Genomic DNA, 20,065 nt, shown 5'->3' on the forward strand with positions numbered 1-20,065 from the left:
GAAAGTAACAAATGGTGTGTTTGAACTCTGCCAGCATGGCGAAACCCTGATCTTGGATGGAATCTTTTTTTAGTGCTTCCAGGATTCAGGTGCTCTAAATCCAGATGGTTCTGTTGACTTATTCCCAGGGAGTGAAAATGGTGCAAGTGGCAGGAAAAAGAACATCAAAATTTAAGAAACTTAGACGTTTCTGTTGGAAACTGTGTACTGAAATTTTACTTGCCTTTTGAACAGAGAAGTGGGAAGTGATTGAATGGTGTTCAAACTGATGTTACTGTTTTTAAAGAAGCTCAGTTCAGTCTTAACTATGGATTTGCTACTAACAGCTTCACAATACCGTGTTTATTTTACGAAAACTTTGAAGTGCATGATTGCCCTTTGATAAATTCACAGTTCTTAGTTTGATTGTAACAAAATATCTGATACGAGACCATGAGCCTGAAACTTGGTTGGAGTAGGTTTAGCTTTGTCGACTTGGTCAGGACACTAGACGTATGAGTTTGAAAACTTTTGTGGAGAGTGTGATATCCTAGATACTGTTTTGGTTCCTCTAATCTCTCTCGCACTTTTCTTTTCTTAAAGAAGCAAAGTTTTAAGCATATCAGATCTTACTGTCCATAATTTTTATGCTTTAATCTGAAATTGGAAGCACTTTAATCTCTAGTAATTATTTTGAAATGTTTCATAGGCCTTTCAAAAAAATTCTGTGAGCCTGGAAAGGGATGCCAGCAGTACAAAGCTCACTTGCCAAGTTAATAGAACAGTACAGGAAATATTCTGGAACATAAATTTTAAATTTTTTATTTATTCTTTATATTATGTTCTTTTTATTTTTCTTCCACATTTGAGTACTTCATCACTGCTTTTTCATTTACAGGTTGGTACAGTTTCCTTCATTTGGTAAACTTTCAGATTTGACCATACTTTAAAAGACTAAAAAAGTTTTCGGTGTTTTTTCTTTTTTTCCCTTCTCACCTTTATTAAAGACTTTCCATTGGAGAGCTGGAAATAAACACAGCAAAATGTATTTGCAGTTGAGGTACAACACTTGATGCATCTGTCTGGAAGAAAACTTTTTTCTTTAATTAAAATGTATGAGTTGCTAAGTGAAGTTATAGCACAGAATTCATCATTGGTAATAGGTAGTTTTCAGACACTATTCATCTAACTGGAGATGGAAGAAATGCACAGACTGATTTTTTTTCCCTGCTTTAGTAATCATTCTAATAAATCACAAATTTGTAAGGGATTTATTTCCTCACTGCTAGTATTACTTTAATTTGTATAGCTTTGAACAAATGGTCAGACTGTATATGTGGTAAGGGAACTGAATTTAATACTAAAGTTTATTTTGTTCTGTGGAACTTTAACTAGTGTTTTGGAACTGTATTGCTTTCCAGCTAATCATAATACATTCAAAATATTTTGTATTTACTGTGGCTTATCTTCCATCTGGAAGAAACTTTCCGTTATGAAGTTACTTAAATCAATCTTTTTATCATGAGAATTAATTTTTGTTCCTTGTTATAACTTCTCAAATTTTCTAAAGTAGTGTGTGTTATGCTTACCTTCTTCTTGAAAGTAAGAAAAGCTTCCTAATATGTGTTTATTTCTTTGACAACAAACTAAATTATTTCTATGTCTTTTGAACCTATACTACGTCCCTTGCTCAGTTCAGTCCAGAAGGTATAAACAGTTGTGCGGGCACAACTGAGAGCATGACATATACAGGAACTGTGGGTTGAAAAGAAGGAGCTGGGGTCACTTGATCCATGTTTGCTGCAGAATGAAATGCTTGTGAAATTGCACTATGACTACTTTGTTAATATAAATGTAGAAAAGCCAGCAAATTCTTGGTTTAGTTTCTCAGCATGCAATGTAGATAAATAATTGCTAACCATAATTCTGCTCTATAATCTTGACATAAAACATACGGTACAGTCAATATTGTATGCTTATGGTCCTATGTAGAATTAAAATATGGGAGCTTGTGTACATGCACATTAGGCCTTAGAGACTGCTGATGCTACCCCAGTAGCGCCTAGTACGGGTGTTTGTGGCCCAAGGTCACTTTAAAACTATTTCAGAGTCCCTGTTGAGAACCACTCAATCTGACTTTTGATATTGTTTGTTCAAATTTTAGCATACAAACTTACTTACAGTGTTGCATTGAACAGAGGTGATATTTTAGCGTGTTGTAATTTAACACAAACAAGCTGGAAATTGTTACCTTCCAGAAATTAAGAATTCCAGATGACTGAATGGAAAAACTTGTCTGTCTTTGAAAGGAACTCTTTGTATGAATGTTGGAATGAGCACTTTGAACAATTGAATGAACTGTTTGTATTGTGATTGTTCCTTTCACTTTTCCTGGTTGGAACTGCCACTCCCAAGAATAGCGGTGGCAACTGCAGTACCCACCTGCTTTCTCTTCAACTGCTTCATGAGGAGGAGAGGTATAAAACACAAGCCTAATGCATGACTCTAGTGGTGTGTTCGTGAGAGGATGCCCTGGGTGGTTATAAAAATTTCTTGTCTATGTTCCTGTTGACCCTGTAACTTGCAGCTTACAATCTATCTAGAACTGTATTTTTCAACCCATGCAAGCTGTGAAGATCTGCATGTTGGGAGGTGTGTACAGTGTTGAAACATTGATTGAATGTGTCAGACAAAGCTGTCTGGGTTGCTGTATCTTGTGATGTGCTACTTTACTCTAGCAACATGAATGACCAGTTTCTCATTTAGTGCAATTCATAATTCATTTGATCATATGACTCCTATAATAAGAATATTTTTAAGTTTCTACTGTTAGGTATTTAGAGTGTTTTTAAGTATTTTAATGGGGTATTTTTAAGCAGGACAAGAAATGGCTTATGGATAGTTGTTGTTTTTTCTCATTTTATGTTGATAGCTTAGTAACATTGCAGACAAAACACCCCTCTGTTTGTTTGTTTATTGTAGTTGTTTTTCAGTCCTGGTAGATTTGTACTGCTTGCACAACTGATCACACTATCTTTCCAGATGAGCCATAGGCTCCTCTGAGTTTCAGAACTAGTTTGCTGAAGTACTTGAGAATGAACAGTCCTGATACTGAAGAAGATGATGACTGTCTATACCTGTAATGTTTGAATTGAGGGATTTTGGAGATTTAACATATTCATCCCTGGAACAGTTGGTGTGCTTTTTTCTGATGACCTTTATCACCTCCAAATATAGAGAAGACTCAGTGCATCATACCAACTTGTTTAAAACCAAACTACAACTGTGATTGTCAAATGTGGTGAGAAATATGCTAGTTCTTTGTGTTTAAAACAGTCAATGTTTTGGATTTAGTTGTGACTCAGAAATGTAGTTGCTGATTTGGGTTTGTTTTCTTTTAATTTTAATTATGAAGTAGCCTCTTGTGTAAGGTAGTAACATGATCTCTGCCCAGAAGCACATCCCTTACCATTATGGTACATAACTGGTGTACTTAATTTTGTTCAGACAAACAAAGGGAAGTGGTTCTTTGTACCATGTGTGCCCAGCGGTAGAACTCCTTGGCGCAGGATGTTGTGGATGCTAAAAATTTGCATGGGGTTCAAGGGGAAGTGCAACAAGTTCATAGGAGGGGAAATTCCTTGGGCATTGTTATACACACAGAAATCACCTCTGGCTCAGGAAATCTCTGAGCAGTGAATTGTTGGAGATTGGAAGAAACTTAAAGATTTCATTCAGAAACTGTTTCAGAAACATCATTTATGCTTGCCCTGTTCTCATAGTTTTGGTTTTCCAGCTTTGCCTGCTGTGGGAGATAGTGATACCTTCTTATTTCTTGATTTCATAAGTTTTTCAGTTTAACAGCTGTCTAGTTGGGCAAATTGTCCACTTTTGCTATTCTTTATTTGTCAGAAAACTGGAAGTGAGTACTGAGCTGAGCCTGGAGCTGTGAAAACCCAACACTCTTGAGTTTTAAAAGATGCTATGACTATTACAGTTCCATATCATGTAAGGGGCAGGAGATACTCTTTTATTAGACTTGGGGATTTTTCCTGTCGTAAAATTACCTGTTGGTGTAATATAGCAAATGCCATCTTTCCTAGCTGTCTTCTGTTTTGAGAGTTGACAGCTGGTTATTCATTATAGCCATCCATCAGCAAATTAGCTCTTTCTTCTAAATAGCAAATAAAAAGAAACAAAGGGGTACTCTTACTGTTCTGTAAAAGCAGTGAAAGTGTAAAATTGTAAAATAGTGACGAACTAAGTAGGGGATTTTTTTTTTTTGTCTTTAAAATGAGTATGGTCAAATTAAGAAATAATGTGCATATGTTAAATCTGAACGTCGAATACTAAGAAACCCAAAATTGTTTCCGTGCAGCATCATTCCACCCTTTCTTATACAGATGTATTTTCAGGTAGTCTTCAAACAGTTTTTTGGCAAGTTGGCTTTTCCTCATTTTTTTTTCAAGATGTTAATGCTGTACACTCTGAACTTGAACAGGAAAATGTTAAAGATCTTGTGTTTTGAGACTTCTTCCACTTAAACAAGAACCAAAATAATATTTCCCAGATTATTAAGTTCATGCTTTCTAATATCTTTTGTGTCAAAGGTTGCTGGTACACAGCTGTATGACTGGAGTCTTCAGGGATATATTGCTGTAGAATCTCTTTGGAAGGATAATCCTAAGAAGAAGAAATCTGGGAAAAAAAGTGATAAGGTAAGAAGTCTGAGGAACTTGATTTCTCAATCTACCACTGCATTTTCAGACAAAGAATATATGATGTCTTACCTTAGAGATGCCTGCCTCTGATGACAGAGCAAATGCTAACATAATGGCTTTGTTTTCCAGAGTTTGGCAAGCACTGAGGTTTCTTTAAAACAGCATTTTTGAATTAACATTGCTAATACAACTAAGTGAATGTCTGCATGCTTATTTTCAGTTTTAGAATGGACCAGATTTCCTTATTTCCCCTACAGAGCAGTTTTCCCTAATCCCCCTACTGAGCATCAGTGATACAGTACAATTTCCTTGCATACTTCACCAGAGAAGGGAAGCCTTTTTTTCCAGCACTCCTCTGGTCCATGCTTATACAATACCACCATTTTAAGGCATGTGTGCCTTTAGTTACTTTAAATCTCAGTATCTCGGCAAGTGTGCTCTTCCATAGTTGATTTGTAGTCATTAAAGTAGTTGCACTCTATTTAAGTCGTATTATTCAGTGTACATGAATGAATTTCTCCTGGTTTTGAGTTAGTGTTTGTATTGGTATCTAACTATTTGCTTATATGTTTATGTGTGTTAAAGCAGTGTATATTAAGACTTTATATTTATATTAGTTTTTTTTTAAATATATAATGTATATTATATTTCTGTATAAAACCACAGAACGGTTGAGGTTGGTAGGGACTTCTGGAGGTCATCTGGTCCAACCCCCTGTTCAAGCAGGGCCAACTAGAGCCAGTTGTCCAGGACTGTGTCCAGGCAGCTTTTGAATATCTCTAAAGATGGAGACTTCCACAACCTCCTTGGGCAACCTGTGCCAGGGCTCAGTCACTCTCACAGTAAAAAAAGTGTTTCCTGATGTTCAGAGGGAACCTCATGTGTTTCAGTTTGTGCCCATTGCCTCTGGTCCTGTCACTGGGCACCACGGAAAAGAGCCTGGCTCTGTCCTCTGTGCGCCCTCCCTTCGGGTATTCGTACACACTGATGAGATTGCCCTGAGTCTTCTCTTCTCCAGACTGAACAGTCCCCGCTCTCTCAGCCTTTCCTCGTAAGAAAGGATGTTTCAGTCCCTTAATCACCTTTGTGGCCCTTTGCTGGACTCTAGCCAGTATATTCATGTCTCTCTTACACTGGGGAACCTGGAACGGGACACAGTACTTAAACTTCATCTGTAGATTTGGTCAAACATGGTACACAAATGTAGTGAATTGTAGGGTTTTAGTTTTGTATATCTATAATTGTTTGCTTCTACAAATTGCTAGATGTTATGACTGGATAGTGATGTCCGATAGAGCAGTACACAGCGACATCGTTATGTCAGAGTAAATATTCATAAATACTCCCCAAAAAAAAATCTGAAATAAGATTCTATTTTGCTACTTAAATGCATTTGCATTCTACAAAATGCTACCAAGTTTCAAAATAAGTGCAGTGTGATTGATTAATGATACTAGTAGATTAGCACTGACTTGTGAAGAAATGGGAACTTGTTTTAATGAATCATTATGTTATGTAATGTCTTGATCATAATTTATAACCTGCCTGAAGCTTCTGGTGTTAAGTATCTCAATGATGTTTTTTGGTTTTTTTTCTACTAGACCTTTCTGTTACCCCACAGGAGCAAGGTGTCTTTGTAGTTGTAGTTCTCTGACACAGATAAGCAAACTGACTTCTAGGAAATATATGTAGATGGCATAGTGAAGCATTGTGTAAGAGAGCAGAGAACTGTGCGTGTTGATTAAATGTGTGCCAGGGAGAGCCTGTAAGGTTTTTAGGGTATTTTTTAAACTGCTACTTAAAGAAATAAAAGTTCAGGTGTGTAACGTAAAACTTCTGTGGTTTTAAATTCACTTCTAAACTCGCTGCATCTTTAATTCCTGATTTCCAAGCAACTATGCTTGTTCTGTTGATACAAACTGCTGCCCTAGCTGCAGACTGCTTCCCATCTCTTATTTTAGTTGTTTAATGTAGCCTAGCAAAACTAACAGGTGATTTAAAAACAACTTTGAACCAGCAGAAAGTCTTGGTCTTTTACTGTGGACCTCCTGATGGAGCCATAGCTCACAACTGGTAGCAGTTCATACTAGGTTGACAACGATGTATGGTTTCTGGGTAGTTGTAAACCAGAGTCCTATCTGACCAGAACATGGTATTTTTAACCCAGAGACCTAAGACGTAAGGGGGATAGCCACTGAGGGAGATGTTTTGGAGAGGCAATTGCACTTGAATAGACTGCAGGTATGGGACAGAGTTCCCTAGGTAGGTCTAAGTGCAGAACTAGTTCCAAACAAGCTGGGTTGGAGAAATGCTCGTGTCCTGTCAGTTGCTGAGTCTTATGAGAGTGGAGACTTTCATCAGTGCATACTCATCCTGTATTGGCCCTACCTGCTTCAGTAAATGCAGTTGTATAGCTCTTTGAATAAACAAAGGTTAGTTAATCATACTGTACCTTTTGTAAAACCTAGGCTGTCAAAAAGTATCTCAAAAAAAAAAAAGGCAACATTAAAATATTTCAGAAAGACAAACTGACAGCATCAGTAAAAATTAGCTGAGCTTTTTATTTTATTGTGTCCCAGGCTTTCAAAAGGAAACATGTGGTTGTTATTGGAAGGCAAAAACTTTTGAAGCTTTCATCTTACTATAAGGCTTATTCAAGCACTTGCTACCTCAGCAGAAAAACAAATGACATGCAAAATTGCAGAGACCACTAAGTAAACACACTTCTTTCTCTTCCTCCTTGCAGAATCTTTAAATCACACCCCTTAGTTGCCAAAATACGTTATTTGCACAAAGGAGTGAAATGCCATTGAATGGTTTCCTCCTAAAGTTCATCTAATTGATCAGATATTGTTAGTGTTGCCATTTAACTTCATGGATTAGGCAAGATACAAAAATCCTGTGACTCAAATGAAGAAGCACTAGGCACTTGATGAAATTGCCTGCATTTCAGATGTTCAGTGATCTCTTACCCCTGGAGTAGTATACAGCCTCGTTGCTTCTTTGTCCTCTGAAATTGTTGAAGAGAGGCTATTGCTTCCCTGGTGTCTAGAGGAGCTGAACAGCAGTTGTAAAAAGTCACATGCTTTTGAAGTCACTAGAATGTGGACTGAAAAGTATTTCTAATGGAAGAAGTATGCTCTGAAACTTCCTTTTGGTGAAGCAGCATAAAATACATAGTTGAGAATTTGGTGGGGTAGGGGTGGGTTTGGTTTTTTTTTGTTTGGTGTGTTTTTTTTTTTTTTAAGATAACGTTATGGTGCTCTATCAGGATGAGGTCAGTCATAATTAATAATGAAAACCTCTACCTTTTTTATACATATAAGCACTGGTGTATCCCTAACATGAGATGAGAGGTGAAGTTTACCCTAGAAAAACTTTTTCAGTCTGTCTCTAATGCTGTGTGGTTATACTAGTGCAAAAAAGTACTTTTTGTTCACACAGATTATTGGATCCACCAAATCAGTATCAACTTGTCCAGCAAAAGAATTTCTGTTATAAATATAAGTTGTATTTTTATTGGAGCTTTTACTCTGATACACAAGTGTCATGGAAGAAAATAAGTACTTCTAACTATCATCTAATAAAATTGGCAAATCATTCTAGGATAGATTCTGGGACATCTGTCTTAATTTGACAGCCCTGTGAAAGAATTGTGTTGTTTTTATATATTTATTTCTTATTGTCATACTAGGCAGCTAGATTCCTGAACTAGTGAAGGCAAACATAAATGTTACTCTTGAGTTGTTGTAATAGCAGATGTAACCCATTTCATAAAACCATGCCAGAGCAAAAGATGTTATTTTTTGTTTTTGTGACATTCACTTTAGCATTTTCCCTGTTGCTACACAACGGATTCTTGCAAACAGTCAAGCAATATATGGGTGGCTCTTCTTGGCTTGTGTTAATTTGTTATGTTGCTCATAATTTGTTTGATAGTCATAGGTACTACAGCTGTGCATAACTTCATGTTTGTGCAGCAATATGTCATTAAAATAGATGTGGTAGGTTAATTTTCTGAAGGTTTTATGAAACAAAAACCTGTGCCAAATTGAGCTCATATCAACTGAAATCGAAGTTCTGCCAAGAAAGATTAATTCCGTGACCTTCTGCTGCTGTGTTTCGAAACACTGTGGCTGGAGCCCCTCCATAGAGCAAGTCTGTCTGATAAGGTTCTGAATACGCTGTTAACAGTATAGCATTCTGGTATCCTGAAGCTGGCTTGTTGAAGGAGCCAGCTCTTCAGGATGCCAGAATGAAAGCCTTCTGCTAAAACTACACAAGTACCATAAGTAAAAATCAGTGTTCACATTTTTTATTTGCAGAAGGATGAAACATTTTCCTAATCAAGGACAGCAGGAGTAGTTATTCAGCTTCTGTGTACTTTATCTCGATAGAAAGTGGGCGACTTTTCTACTTCTTCCCCCAGGTAGAGGAGATGGTAGAAGAAATGTAACAATCTTGTTGGGGGGCCAGGAATATTTTAAGGATTTTATCTTCTGAAAATCTTTTGCTTACTTGAGTAATCTTTACTCACAAGTAATTCCACAAAAATCAGTGGAATTACTGTTAACATTTATATTATCAGGTTGTAAATCCTTAGGGGAAGCGATAACGAAATGGAAGATGTGTCCCTCAAACCTTTTTTATCTTAAACTTAGTTTGCAAAATTTGTAGAGAATCATACCACCTTATGCCTTTATGCAGTTTTTTAGAATGAAACCCTTTTGCGTAGTCTTAGGCGGCATCAAACTTTCATTACTAGGGTTTTGCAATTATGAAGGCTAATATCCTGAATTGCCTTCAGCTAGTCTTTGTGAGTAACTGGTCCCTCTGCTCTGCCCAATAACATCATAGTTTGTGCAAGATCACCTTTTTCTACATTTCTTTTCTTCTACACTTTTTTGCCTTCCAGTGCCTTCAAAACTGTTGAACTAGCTGAACTGTTAAGCCAGTGAATTGCAGCTTCTTTTTTTTTTCCCCCAACGGCGATCTCTAATACTGGCTGAGTTTATCAGCTTTAATACCTGTCCTTAAGTCAGAGGGATGGACGAACCATAGCAACTTGAGGATTTTGTGCAACAGCATAAACTTAAGGACTGTGGTTTTCTATACAAGGGATTATAAATTCTTTACAGAAAACTGCTGTAAGAGCCACAGTTCGATATATGCCACCTGCAAATTTCTAGCAATCGGGTCCTGTTTGTCAGTCAGCTTATCTTATGTTTATTTTCATGAAATGCATCCTTTTTGCCCTTCCTCTTCTGCCTCTGGTTTCAATACTTTCGTAATTTGTACTGTTGTATTGTGCTGTAGGGTTGTTAGCTCTCATACTATCATGACTTTGTCTTCAAGTGACAATGGCATGTGTTATGGCACCAAGTCACTTAAACCCAGTTTTTTTCCAGCCAGTGAGCTAGTATGTACTGAAACACATAGAAAAACAGTTTTCTTCAGTTAGTTCTCATTTTGTCTTGTCTTTATACCACTCAAAGACTTTTGCTGTATTTTCAGCTGTTCTGGATTCATTCTCCAACACTCTCTTCTTTTCCAACACTAAATTGGGCACCCGTTGGTTTTACTGAAGTGGCCGAAATGTGAAAAACCAGAACAGCACTAGAACTCTAAAACCACACTCCTTTTCAGGTCTTGTTCCTTTCGTCATATGTGTACTCTTTCCCACTTTGCTACAATCAGTAATAAGATCTTACAGAAAATTGATTTTTTTTTTTCTTTTTTCTTGCTGTCTGTCATTTGCTTGTTTAAACAGTTTCAGAGATTGAGAGAAACTCTTGTAGCTTATTGTTAGGTTTTCATTCCTGCCTGGTCTGTTGATAGAAACCATCTGTGACTTACCAATACTAATATATATTATTAACCTAGATATATATTTATTACACATACAAAATATATAAATATTAAAAATATAGCTGTATCTATATAGCTATCTCTGGGTATTTTATTAATTGTTAGCTGGTGACAGAGTGCTTCCAAGTGCAAAGACCGCTCGGCTTTGGGTACTTGTTTCCTGCGCTTGCTCAGAACAAGCATCAAGGAAATTGTGGACCTGGATTTTCCTCACCTGAAAGCTCTGGTGGAAGTTGCAATGTCAGTGTGTGGACACTTGTGAGCTTTACTTTAAGCATCATAGATTGTGACTGTAGAAAACCTTAAACTGTGTTTTAAGAGGAGAGTTTTTAAGTCACTTGTGTTTTGAGCATCTTTTAAAAACCAACATAAGTAGCTGAGAGAGCATCTTTCTACAGTAAATGCTTGTAAGACTTGTCTTGGTAGCTTCTGAACAGACAAGCAAAAGTTTGGTCATCTGAACTAAAAGATAAACATCTACTTCTGACAGAAAATGCTGTTCCCTGTCATATGCTCTCCTCTTATTGTTTGGTAGTAAGAACAACAGCAGAGTAAACCTTGTAAAAATTATTACTCCTTTTGGATTGGATTCACCACAGTTTGGGCTGTGGTGAATTTAAATGTGTTAGAGGTGGGAAAGACAGAATCCACTCCACAGAAAGTTGAGCTTTTTAGGGCAACTTAAGAGTAATATTTTTTTGAAGTGCTTCATATTTCTGAGAGACTTAAGTTCAAGCTCAGCTAAAATTAAAAGATGGAGAATAAGTTATTGATTGACTGGGGGAGGATGAATAAGGTAAACCAGTGACCTCTTTATTCTAAGCAATACATTGCAAACAAAAGAGGACAGAAGAAAAGGTAAATTATTTATTTGTGAGTCCAGATGAGCCTTTGTTTTACTTTTGCAGCTGTTGTTTTTTTCTGGTGGCCAGACTCTACTTTTCAAGAGTTTTCCATAAGCATAAGAGATGTATACTTACCTTTGGAGTTATAATTTCTAAGGTTAGGTGCCAGTGTAAAAGGGCCTGGCCATCTGCAAGACTTTCTCAGAAGGAGCAACAGAAACTAACTTCTGCGTCAGGCTAGGCTGTAATGTGAGAAAAAAGCCAACTCACATTTGTTTTTTTGACATTAGGCTAGGTTGCTTTTGGGCATTTTTCTCTGTAAGAAAGGAAAATTTTCACAGAAATCATTGCAATTTTTTTTTGTTTGTCATTTCAAACTGAGGTCTCAATGTATCTCTGTTAGAGACTGTGAGCTAAATTGGGGTGTCTTTTAATCACTCATGTACTGAAACCTTACAAAAAGCATTGTGCACAGTCCCCTTAGTTCCAATATTATTTTCAATTTCAAATAATGATTTTTTAAACTTTTTTTTAATCCCATGGAATCCCAGTGTATTGAACACTTAACTAATGAATGTGTTATGGAGGTTTCTGATCAGTCACCTTTCAGTTGAAACTGTCAGATGTGTAAGAATGCTGCAAAATATTTCCCCTTCTGCTATGGGATGGAGCTCTGGTGCGTGAACTCCTCTGGCCACCCAAATATATTGTGGAGTGGTTGTATTGAGCCAGAAAGTAGAAAGACTGTCTTGAATATGTGCCTGCTTCTAATTATGAGAGGGCATCATGGCACAGAGGCGGACAGTCTTCTGGGTCATTGATCTAAACACGTTTTTTGCTTCTGATCTGGTTTTGAGTGTGACTAGAGGACCTTGACACTTTGTTGTAAAATTAGATGTGTTTATGTCCAGTGCTAGCTCAAAGAACGTCCTTTTCTGGCTACCCATATTACTGCTTGATCAGTCTCACTCAGGCTCACTATTTACGTAGTGGGCACATACAGTGGATGGAGTTAAAAGAAATTCTTAATTGCTAATTCAGCAAATGAGTTTGTGTGAGGAATGGTAGTTTAGCAGTGGATTGGCTTGAATTAAATAGCTCGGGCTTAATAGATTTAGTGAAGACAAGCTCTGTGATAAGATCTACTGAGCTCACAGAAACAAAGGAACTGAGCAAGACCCCTATTTTCCTGTACCTTTGTGTGTCTGTGTGTGTTGCTTTGGGTTTTTTTCCTCTTTCAGGACACACACACAAAAAAAAAGCTTATCTAGATGGTATTTGCTTTTTACAAGTTAAAACAAGCAAGTGGAAAAAACATAGAACTCTCTGTGAACAACTTATTTTTAGTTCATTTGTTCAGGATTGAGTAATCCCTGAGATGAGGCATCGTGAGTCAGATTATTCATTATAAATTGAAGTAAAATATCGTAATTTACAAGTTCCTGTACAGGAAAATTATGGAGTAGATCATTATTTTGAAATGGGTGTGGTTTGTGGATGTGATTTCCTATACTATGAAATACCTGGGGTAGTGATGAAAACAAAATGGGTTTTTGAAAGAAAGAATTACCTTTTAAAGGTCTTGCTAGGCATATTTTGAATACGAAATTTAAGAATTATCTTCATAATTGAATCTTGATGTATTGAGTCCATATCTTCAGTGCAGCATATGCAGGATCTCATAGACTCGGTGCCTTATCCATAGTGTTTAATTTCTGTTGGGACATAAATTTGACCCATCCTATGAAGTGTTTGTTTTCCAGTCTCTTCTGGCTTCTTTTGTTACATTTTCCATCACATTTAAGTCATATTGGTAAAAATACCTTTTTAGAACAAAAAGAAAATGCCATTTAATTTTCATATGTAGAATTTAAGAATAATTGAGGCTGGGTGCGACCTCTGATCATTTCATCCAATCCCCTGTTCAAAGCAGAGACAGATTTGAAGTTAGATTTGGTGGCTCAGGCCTTATGCAGTCAAGTGCTGAATATTTCCAAGGATGGAGATTCAAAAAGTTCTCAGGAAAACCTGCTCCAGTGCTTGATCAGTGGTGTGATACATTCCCTCTCCCCACCACCCTCCTCAGATCTAATAGAAATTTGCCATGTTCCTGTGTCCTTTGTGCCGTGTCCTTTGCGCCGTGTCCTTTTGGTGTGAACCTCTGAGAAGAGCCTAGCCCTTCCAAATGTGTAAATGCCCATTAAGGAACTGTGGAGAGCAATGAGGTTCCCCCTTTGTCTGGTCTTCTCAGGCTGAACAGACTCACATCTCTCAGCCTGTCCTTGTATGTGCTTCAATCCGCTAGCCATGTGTGTGGCCCTTTAAGTATTTTTTTTAATTTATATCTATTTAAAACTGTAATCAAATGTCTGCTCATTATAGCATACTTGGCAAATAGATAGACCAGATGCTCTAACAAGCCTCTCTTCCTTCTCTGACTTCTATCATTTATTTTGGGGAAAGTGTGAGAACACTCTCTCAAAGGATACGTACTAAAAGAGACCTATTGTATAAATCCACACAGAATTCAGAGAATGCAAAATAGCAACTACTCTGTGGGAATTCATCCTCTGTTATTAGTGCAGGCAAAATGAGTCCATTAAAACATTTCTGTTGAACTACTTGTTCTTTCAAATCCTTTAATTGCTCAACTAACTACAGGAAGACTAAAATCTAGAAACCGTTTGGGAGAAGATCATGTTTGAGTATATTATTCTGAATTAGTATCATCAATCACTTGATTTTGCAAGAAGTTTTTGTTTCAGCTTTTGAAGAGGATTTCTGTTCTAGCAAAAACATCAATCATGGATTGCCTCAGTTGAAGTTTTGTGTATATTTTTCCCTCCTCAAGGGTGATGCAGATGGTGACAAGCCCCTGGAAACCCATGCTGCTTCAGATGAAGAGCAAGCCCAGAAGTAGAACACCAGATCACTTGGCATCAAACAGGTAAAGGATAAAGACTGATAACAGTGTGTAGCTACAGCAGCAAAATAACCTGGAAAAGCTGAACACTTGCAAGTTTGACTTGTAGGTATCTTCTTCATATTGATGAAGAAAGAGGGGAAGAGAGGTAATAATTTTATTCATCTTAATGTTTCTCAAGAATATGCGTGCTCCTTAACACTGTTTAACTTATCTAAATTCTTCATCTTTAGAGCATAGCAAGTAAACGTATGTCTCCTCCAAGGGTTCTGAGTTAATTTAGCAAAGCCTTGTTAATGTATTGTGGTTTTTTTCCTTCTTCCCTTCCCATCTCTGCCCCCGTACCAAAAACCTCTTTGCCGTCTTTGTCACATCTGTGCAGGTATGAAGGAGGGGAAAGAAACCTCTTTCCTACTGACACATTTTCTCTAAAGATTTGTCAATGCCAGGGTACAGCATTATCTTACAGCCTATAACAGTCCACAATGTGCCTGACCTTTCATGTTGATGCACCTCCCTAATGAGATGTGCTTCATTAGTTGGGAACGAATGATGGAGGAAACGGAGGCAGCGTTTCCGAGTTCTCCGAGCCAGAAACTCGAGTTGAGATGCCAGTTTTGTTTCCGACTTGGCCACTGACCAGCTTTCTAAACTTAAGCAAGTCCTGCGATTGTTACAGTTTCTAGAAAAGCAAAACAAAACCACCTTCTTAACTTTCTTAAGATGGTTCAATTTCATAGGACAAAAATTGCTTTGTATTTGAGGCTTATTATTACTAATGATAATGTAATACATTATGTTAATGTATTAATGACATAGTTTAATACAAAATCAATAATGTCTACCCTGCTATCAGTTGATAAAGGATGTCTTTCCTGAATGTGTTTTCTAGTTGCTTGTCTTTGCCCTATATTATTTTCACATTATGTTAAAGACTTATTTTTCATCAGAAAGTAATCCTAGCATTGTAGGGACTCCTCATTATTTTTGTATGCGTGTTCCATTTACCAGTAAAATTCTTTTCCTAACTGCCAACTGTGTAAATAGAGTTCAGATTTAGAAAACTGCACCAATTTTTTCTTCCATGCATCATCACCATGCATCATCATACACACGTTTGCAGATGTGATGGAATGCACACATCTGCTAAGCAACAGCGTTCCACTGTTATATGGTCAGCTTTAAAAGCTAACTAGTTTCTAATGTTGTGTTTCCCTTAATGTGTTTTTAATTTCTATAGCTAATTCTCACAAGGGCAGAAAGGTATGTTGGCTGGCTGATTTACTGAGTACATTAGTTTTTCCTACAGACATATGGATATAAAGTCTTTAAGAATATGTGTTTTCCAAGTAATTTATAAAAAAGAGCCATGTAAAATAAAAATTTTTTAAGAAATAGGAAGAACAGCTTTGTTTTGAGTAAAGATACCCAGGAGAACCAAGAGGAAGAAAAGCTTCTCTAAAATTCACTAAAATATTGTGCTTGTTGTGAACTAGGACAGAGCTACTAAATGATAAAAAGCCAGGAGAATTGAAATTTTGTTTATGTATGTGGGACACTGTACAAATATCAAGGTTCATTAGAAACAGAAACCTGTAAATAGCTTTTATTTTCTTTTAGCATTTCATAGAATCATAGAATAGTTTGGGTTGGAAAGGACATTCAAAGGTCATCTAGTCCTGCCATGGACAGGGACGTCTTCAACTAGATCAGGTTGCCCAGAGCCCCATCCAACCTGACCTTGAAGGTTCCCAGGGATGGGGCATCTACCACCTCCCTGGGCAACCTGTGCCAGTGTTTCACCACCCTCACTGTGAAAAATTTCTTCCTTATATCTGGTCTAAACCTACCCTCTTTTAGTTTAAAAACATTCCCCCTTGTCCTGTCACAATAGGCCCTGCTAAAAAGTTTGCCGTTGTCTTTCTTATAAGCCCCCTTTAAGTACTGAAAGGCTGCAGTAAGATCTCCCCAAAGCCTTCTCTTCTCCAGGCTGAATAACCCCAACTCTCTCAGCCTTTCTTCATAGGAGAGGCGTTCCATCGCCCTGATCATTTTTGTGGCCCTCCTCTGGACCTGCTCCAACAGGTCCCTGTCTTTCTTGTGCTGAGGGCTCCAGAGCTGGACGCAGGACTGCAGGTGGGGTCTCACCAGAGCAGAGCAGAGGGGCAGAATCACCTCCCTCGACCTGCTGGCCACGCTTCTTTTGATGCAGCCCAGGATACGGTTGGCCTTCTGGGCTGCGAGTGCACATTGTTGGCTCGTGTCCAGCTTTTCACCCACGAGTCCTTCTCGGCAGGGCTGCTCTCAATCCCTTCATCCCCCAGCTTGTATTGGTACTGGGGGTTGCCCCAACCCAGGTGCAGGACCTTGCACTTGGCCTTGTTGAACTTCATGAGGTTCACGTGGGCCCACTTCTTGAGCTTGTCCAGGTCCCTCTGGATGGTATCCTGTCTCTCAAGCATGTCAGCTGCCCCACTCAGCTTGGTGTCATCTGCAAACTTGCTGAGGGTTCACTCGATCCCACTGTCTGTCATTGATGAAGATATTAAACAGTACTGGTCCCAATACAGACCCCTGAGGGACACCACTTGTCACCAGTCTCCATCTGGACATTGAGCCGTTGACCACTACTCTCTGGATGCATCCATCCAACCAATTCCTCACTCACCAGACAGTCCACCCATCAAATCCATTCCTCTCCAGTTTAGAGAGAAGGATGTTGTGGGGGACCGTGTCAAAGGCCTCACAGAGGTCCAGATAGACGACATCTGTAGCCCTACCCATGTCCACTGATGTAGTCACTCCATCACAGAAGGCCACTAGGTTGGTCAGGCAGGACTTGCCCTTGATGAAGCCATGCTGGCTGTCTCGAATCACCTCCCTGTCCTCCATGTGCCTCAGCATAGCTTCCAGGAGGATCTGTTCCATCATCTTCCCAGGCACAGAGGTGAGACTGACTGGCCTGTAGTTCCCCAGGTCTTCCTTTTTTCCCTTTTTAGAAATGGGGGTTATGTTTCCCCTTTTCCAGTCAGTGGGAACTTCACCAAACTGCCACGACTTCTCAAATACGATGGATAGTGGCTTAGCAACTTCATCCGCCAGTTCCTTCAGGACCTGCGGATGGATCTCATCTGGGTCCCATGGACTTGTGCACCTTCAGGTTCCTTAGATGGTCTTGAATTTGATCTTCTCCTACAGTGAGCAGCTCTTCATTCTCCCAGTCCCTGCCTTTGCCTTCTGTGGTTTGGGTGGTGAGTCTCGAGCACTTGCCGGTGAAGACTGAGGCAAAAAAGTTGTTGAGTACCTCTGCCTTCTCCACATGTCGGGTAACCAGGTCTCCCATTTCCCTTCCGGAGAGGGCCCACATTTTCCCTGGTCTTCCTTTTATCCCTGACGTACCTATAGAAGCTTTTCTTGTTGCCCTTGACGTCCCTGGCCAGATTTGATTCTATCAGGGCATTAGCTTTCCTAACCTGATCCGTGGCTGCTGGGACAATTTCTCTATGTGAATATAATTTCTGGTAAGTCATTATTCACTTTTTGAAATGCTAGTGCTTTTTGCTTAAGGCACATTTTCTTTTTAAGGGTGAGGTGGGTGGAAGGACAGGGACAAAGCTCTCGGGAAGACTTTTACTAAAGTTGGTATCCATTCTCTTTGTCCTCAGGATTTTAATCATAAATATACTCATGCTATATAAGTAAGTTTTGAGCAGAACCTCACTAACAGCTGCCGTCTCAGATGTTCTACTGTCTTTCTTTTTAAAGAGTTAAGATAATTGCTCAGTGCCTGGGTGCTGCTGGTTTTGAAATCTACTTGTTTTGCCACATGTGTCTGGAGGAGATACATAAATGGAACTGCTAGATTCTTGACCTAGAGCAACCAGATGGTGAAAGTTCAATTCAGTATCAATTTTCAACTGTTTTGCGGGGGTGGTGATTTGTTACTTCTGCTTGAAATCAAATGTAGTTATACCCAAGTCCAGATGTTTTGTTGGATTTGAGTGATCCCAAAGGTTGGAGAACGCTGCTGTGATCTTTGAAAAGACACATTTGTTTATTCTGAATGAGATCAGTCCTGAAAGTCTCACTGTATTTTCAACGGTTGGCAATATTCCTATTGAATCTGGTTACTAAAATAAATACAATCTCATTTTCCTCGTAAAGATTTGCCACAGCATGGATCTCTGAATTGTGAATGGTCAGCCAAGGACAAAATCACTTCGGGTTGGAGACAGTAACATATTTCTCCATTCCAAAAAACAGCAGCATTGCACCTCCTTTATTATAGTATGTTTGTCATCAATAATTATATGCAAACTACAGCTCAAACCACATCCCACTGTGGGAGAAGCAAGCTTTAATTTTATCCAGCTGTTGTGCTGAAGAGTTGCACGGAAGTGACAACTTTGTGTTTTTCCATGAAGACTTCGTATCTCATTTTCACTCTATTCAGGTTCTATATTTATGTAATTCCATTTCTTTGAATTAAATTACCCTAAGTGAGATTAGGAAAAAAATGCAATTGATGGGAGTTAAAAAGAATTCTATTTGAGAAAGCTGGTTTATTACACAAGATTCCAGTTGGTGTTTTGTTGCTATGAAGTGTTCTTTCTCTTTTATATTTGCATACAGTGCAACTACAGGAATTGAGTTCTGTAGAGCAGACATAACCATTAGTGCTCTAATGTCAGTGATATGAAGAATTAAATCTCTTTACTAGAAGTAAATTGGTATTGAGAATTTTCTTTGTGGCAAGTTGATCAAAATCTATTTGAGGAATAAAGTTTAATTGCTCTTGGACAATGGAAAGAAAAGGCCTATGATATATAATTCTGCTTTCTCCCTCCCTCCCTTATCCTTTGTCCCCTTTCCTTGGTTATAGGTGAACAAAAAATACAGATATGAGCAACTATTTCCCAAGAAAAAAAGGAAAACCGTCTGAATCCATTTTGATTTTGTATGTGACTAATCTGCCTTCTGCCTCAGGAAAGAGTGACAGTGTGCTGCTTGGGCTTCTAGTATGGAATCTGTGAAAGGACACTACGTATTTTGGGTCAGTCTTGAGACCTTGTCCTCAATTCTGCAGTGGGACTCAAGTCTGCCCATGCTTGTCCCATTGCAGGATCAGCATTGCAAGTAGCAAGTCCCGAAATTCCTCAGTCTCTTGTTATTATTTATATATAAAATAAAATTCCAGTTACACTAAACGGTCCTGGGTTTTTTCTCTCCTCTTATGTTCTTTAAACTCATGTATGTGACATTTGCACAATCCGTGAAAGGTTCTCAAGATGCTGTTGACAATGCCTCTATTTTTTAACAGTGAGGAAAAGCTTAAAGTAGCATGATGTTTTGGCTAACATTAGCTAATAGAATTACGAAGGAGAACAATTACAATGACTCTTATGTTTTGTCTGAGTCTCCCCCTCCGTTCTGTACAAATCTTCTGCCTCATCAGTGCCAGCGGGAGGTATATAATGAAGCATCTGTGAGTTCCTGTGTAGTAGATGGATGGGAATGGAGCTGTTAATGTTTGTTCTTGTTTTTGCTTGAATGCACAGCTCAATGGGAACCAGAACGTTACGGTGGTGGGAACCAGCTATAGAATAACTTGGCTGTTTCCTTATTCCCAGCTAGGGGAGGGGAGGAAAAAGTGAAGCAAAGGGAAATACAGAAGGATTTCCAGCATTTTGAAGTCTTTGCACAATAAAACCCTTTCATCATTTGTTGCT

The 20,065-nt window shown here is 38.4% G+C and overlaps 1 protein-coding gene across 4 annotated transcripts in view; it reads left to right on the forward strand.

Annotated features, from left to right (window-relative positions):
• The window catches only part of APOO (apolipoprotein O), a 35,378-nt gene extending 15,313 nt beyond the window's left edge, over positions 1-20,065 (forward strand). For 3 of the 4 annotated variants that reach the window (XM_075174892.1, XM_075174882.1, XM_075174902.1), the window contains 3 exons: positions 4,590-4,697; positions 14,265-14,360; positions 19,219-20,065. In XM_075174892.1, coding sequence (XP_075030993.1) covers positions 4,590-4,697; positions 14,265-14,333 — 177 coding nt within the window. In that variant the 3' untranslated portion in view covers positions 14,334-14,360; positions 19,219-20,065. The remainder of the gene's footprint in view (positions 1-4,589; positions 4,698-14,264; positions 14,361-19,218) is intronic. The other variant, XM_075174911.1, reaches the window with a different exon arrangement.

This window comes from Calonectris borealis, chromosome 1 (assembly GCF_964195595.1).
Source record: "Calonectris borealis chromosome 1, bCalBor7.hap1.2, whole genome shotgun sequence".
Lineage (NCBI taxonomy): Eukaryota > Metazoa > Chordata > Aves > Procellariiformes > Procellariidae > Calonectris > Calonectris borealis.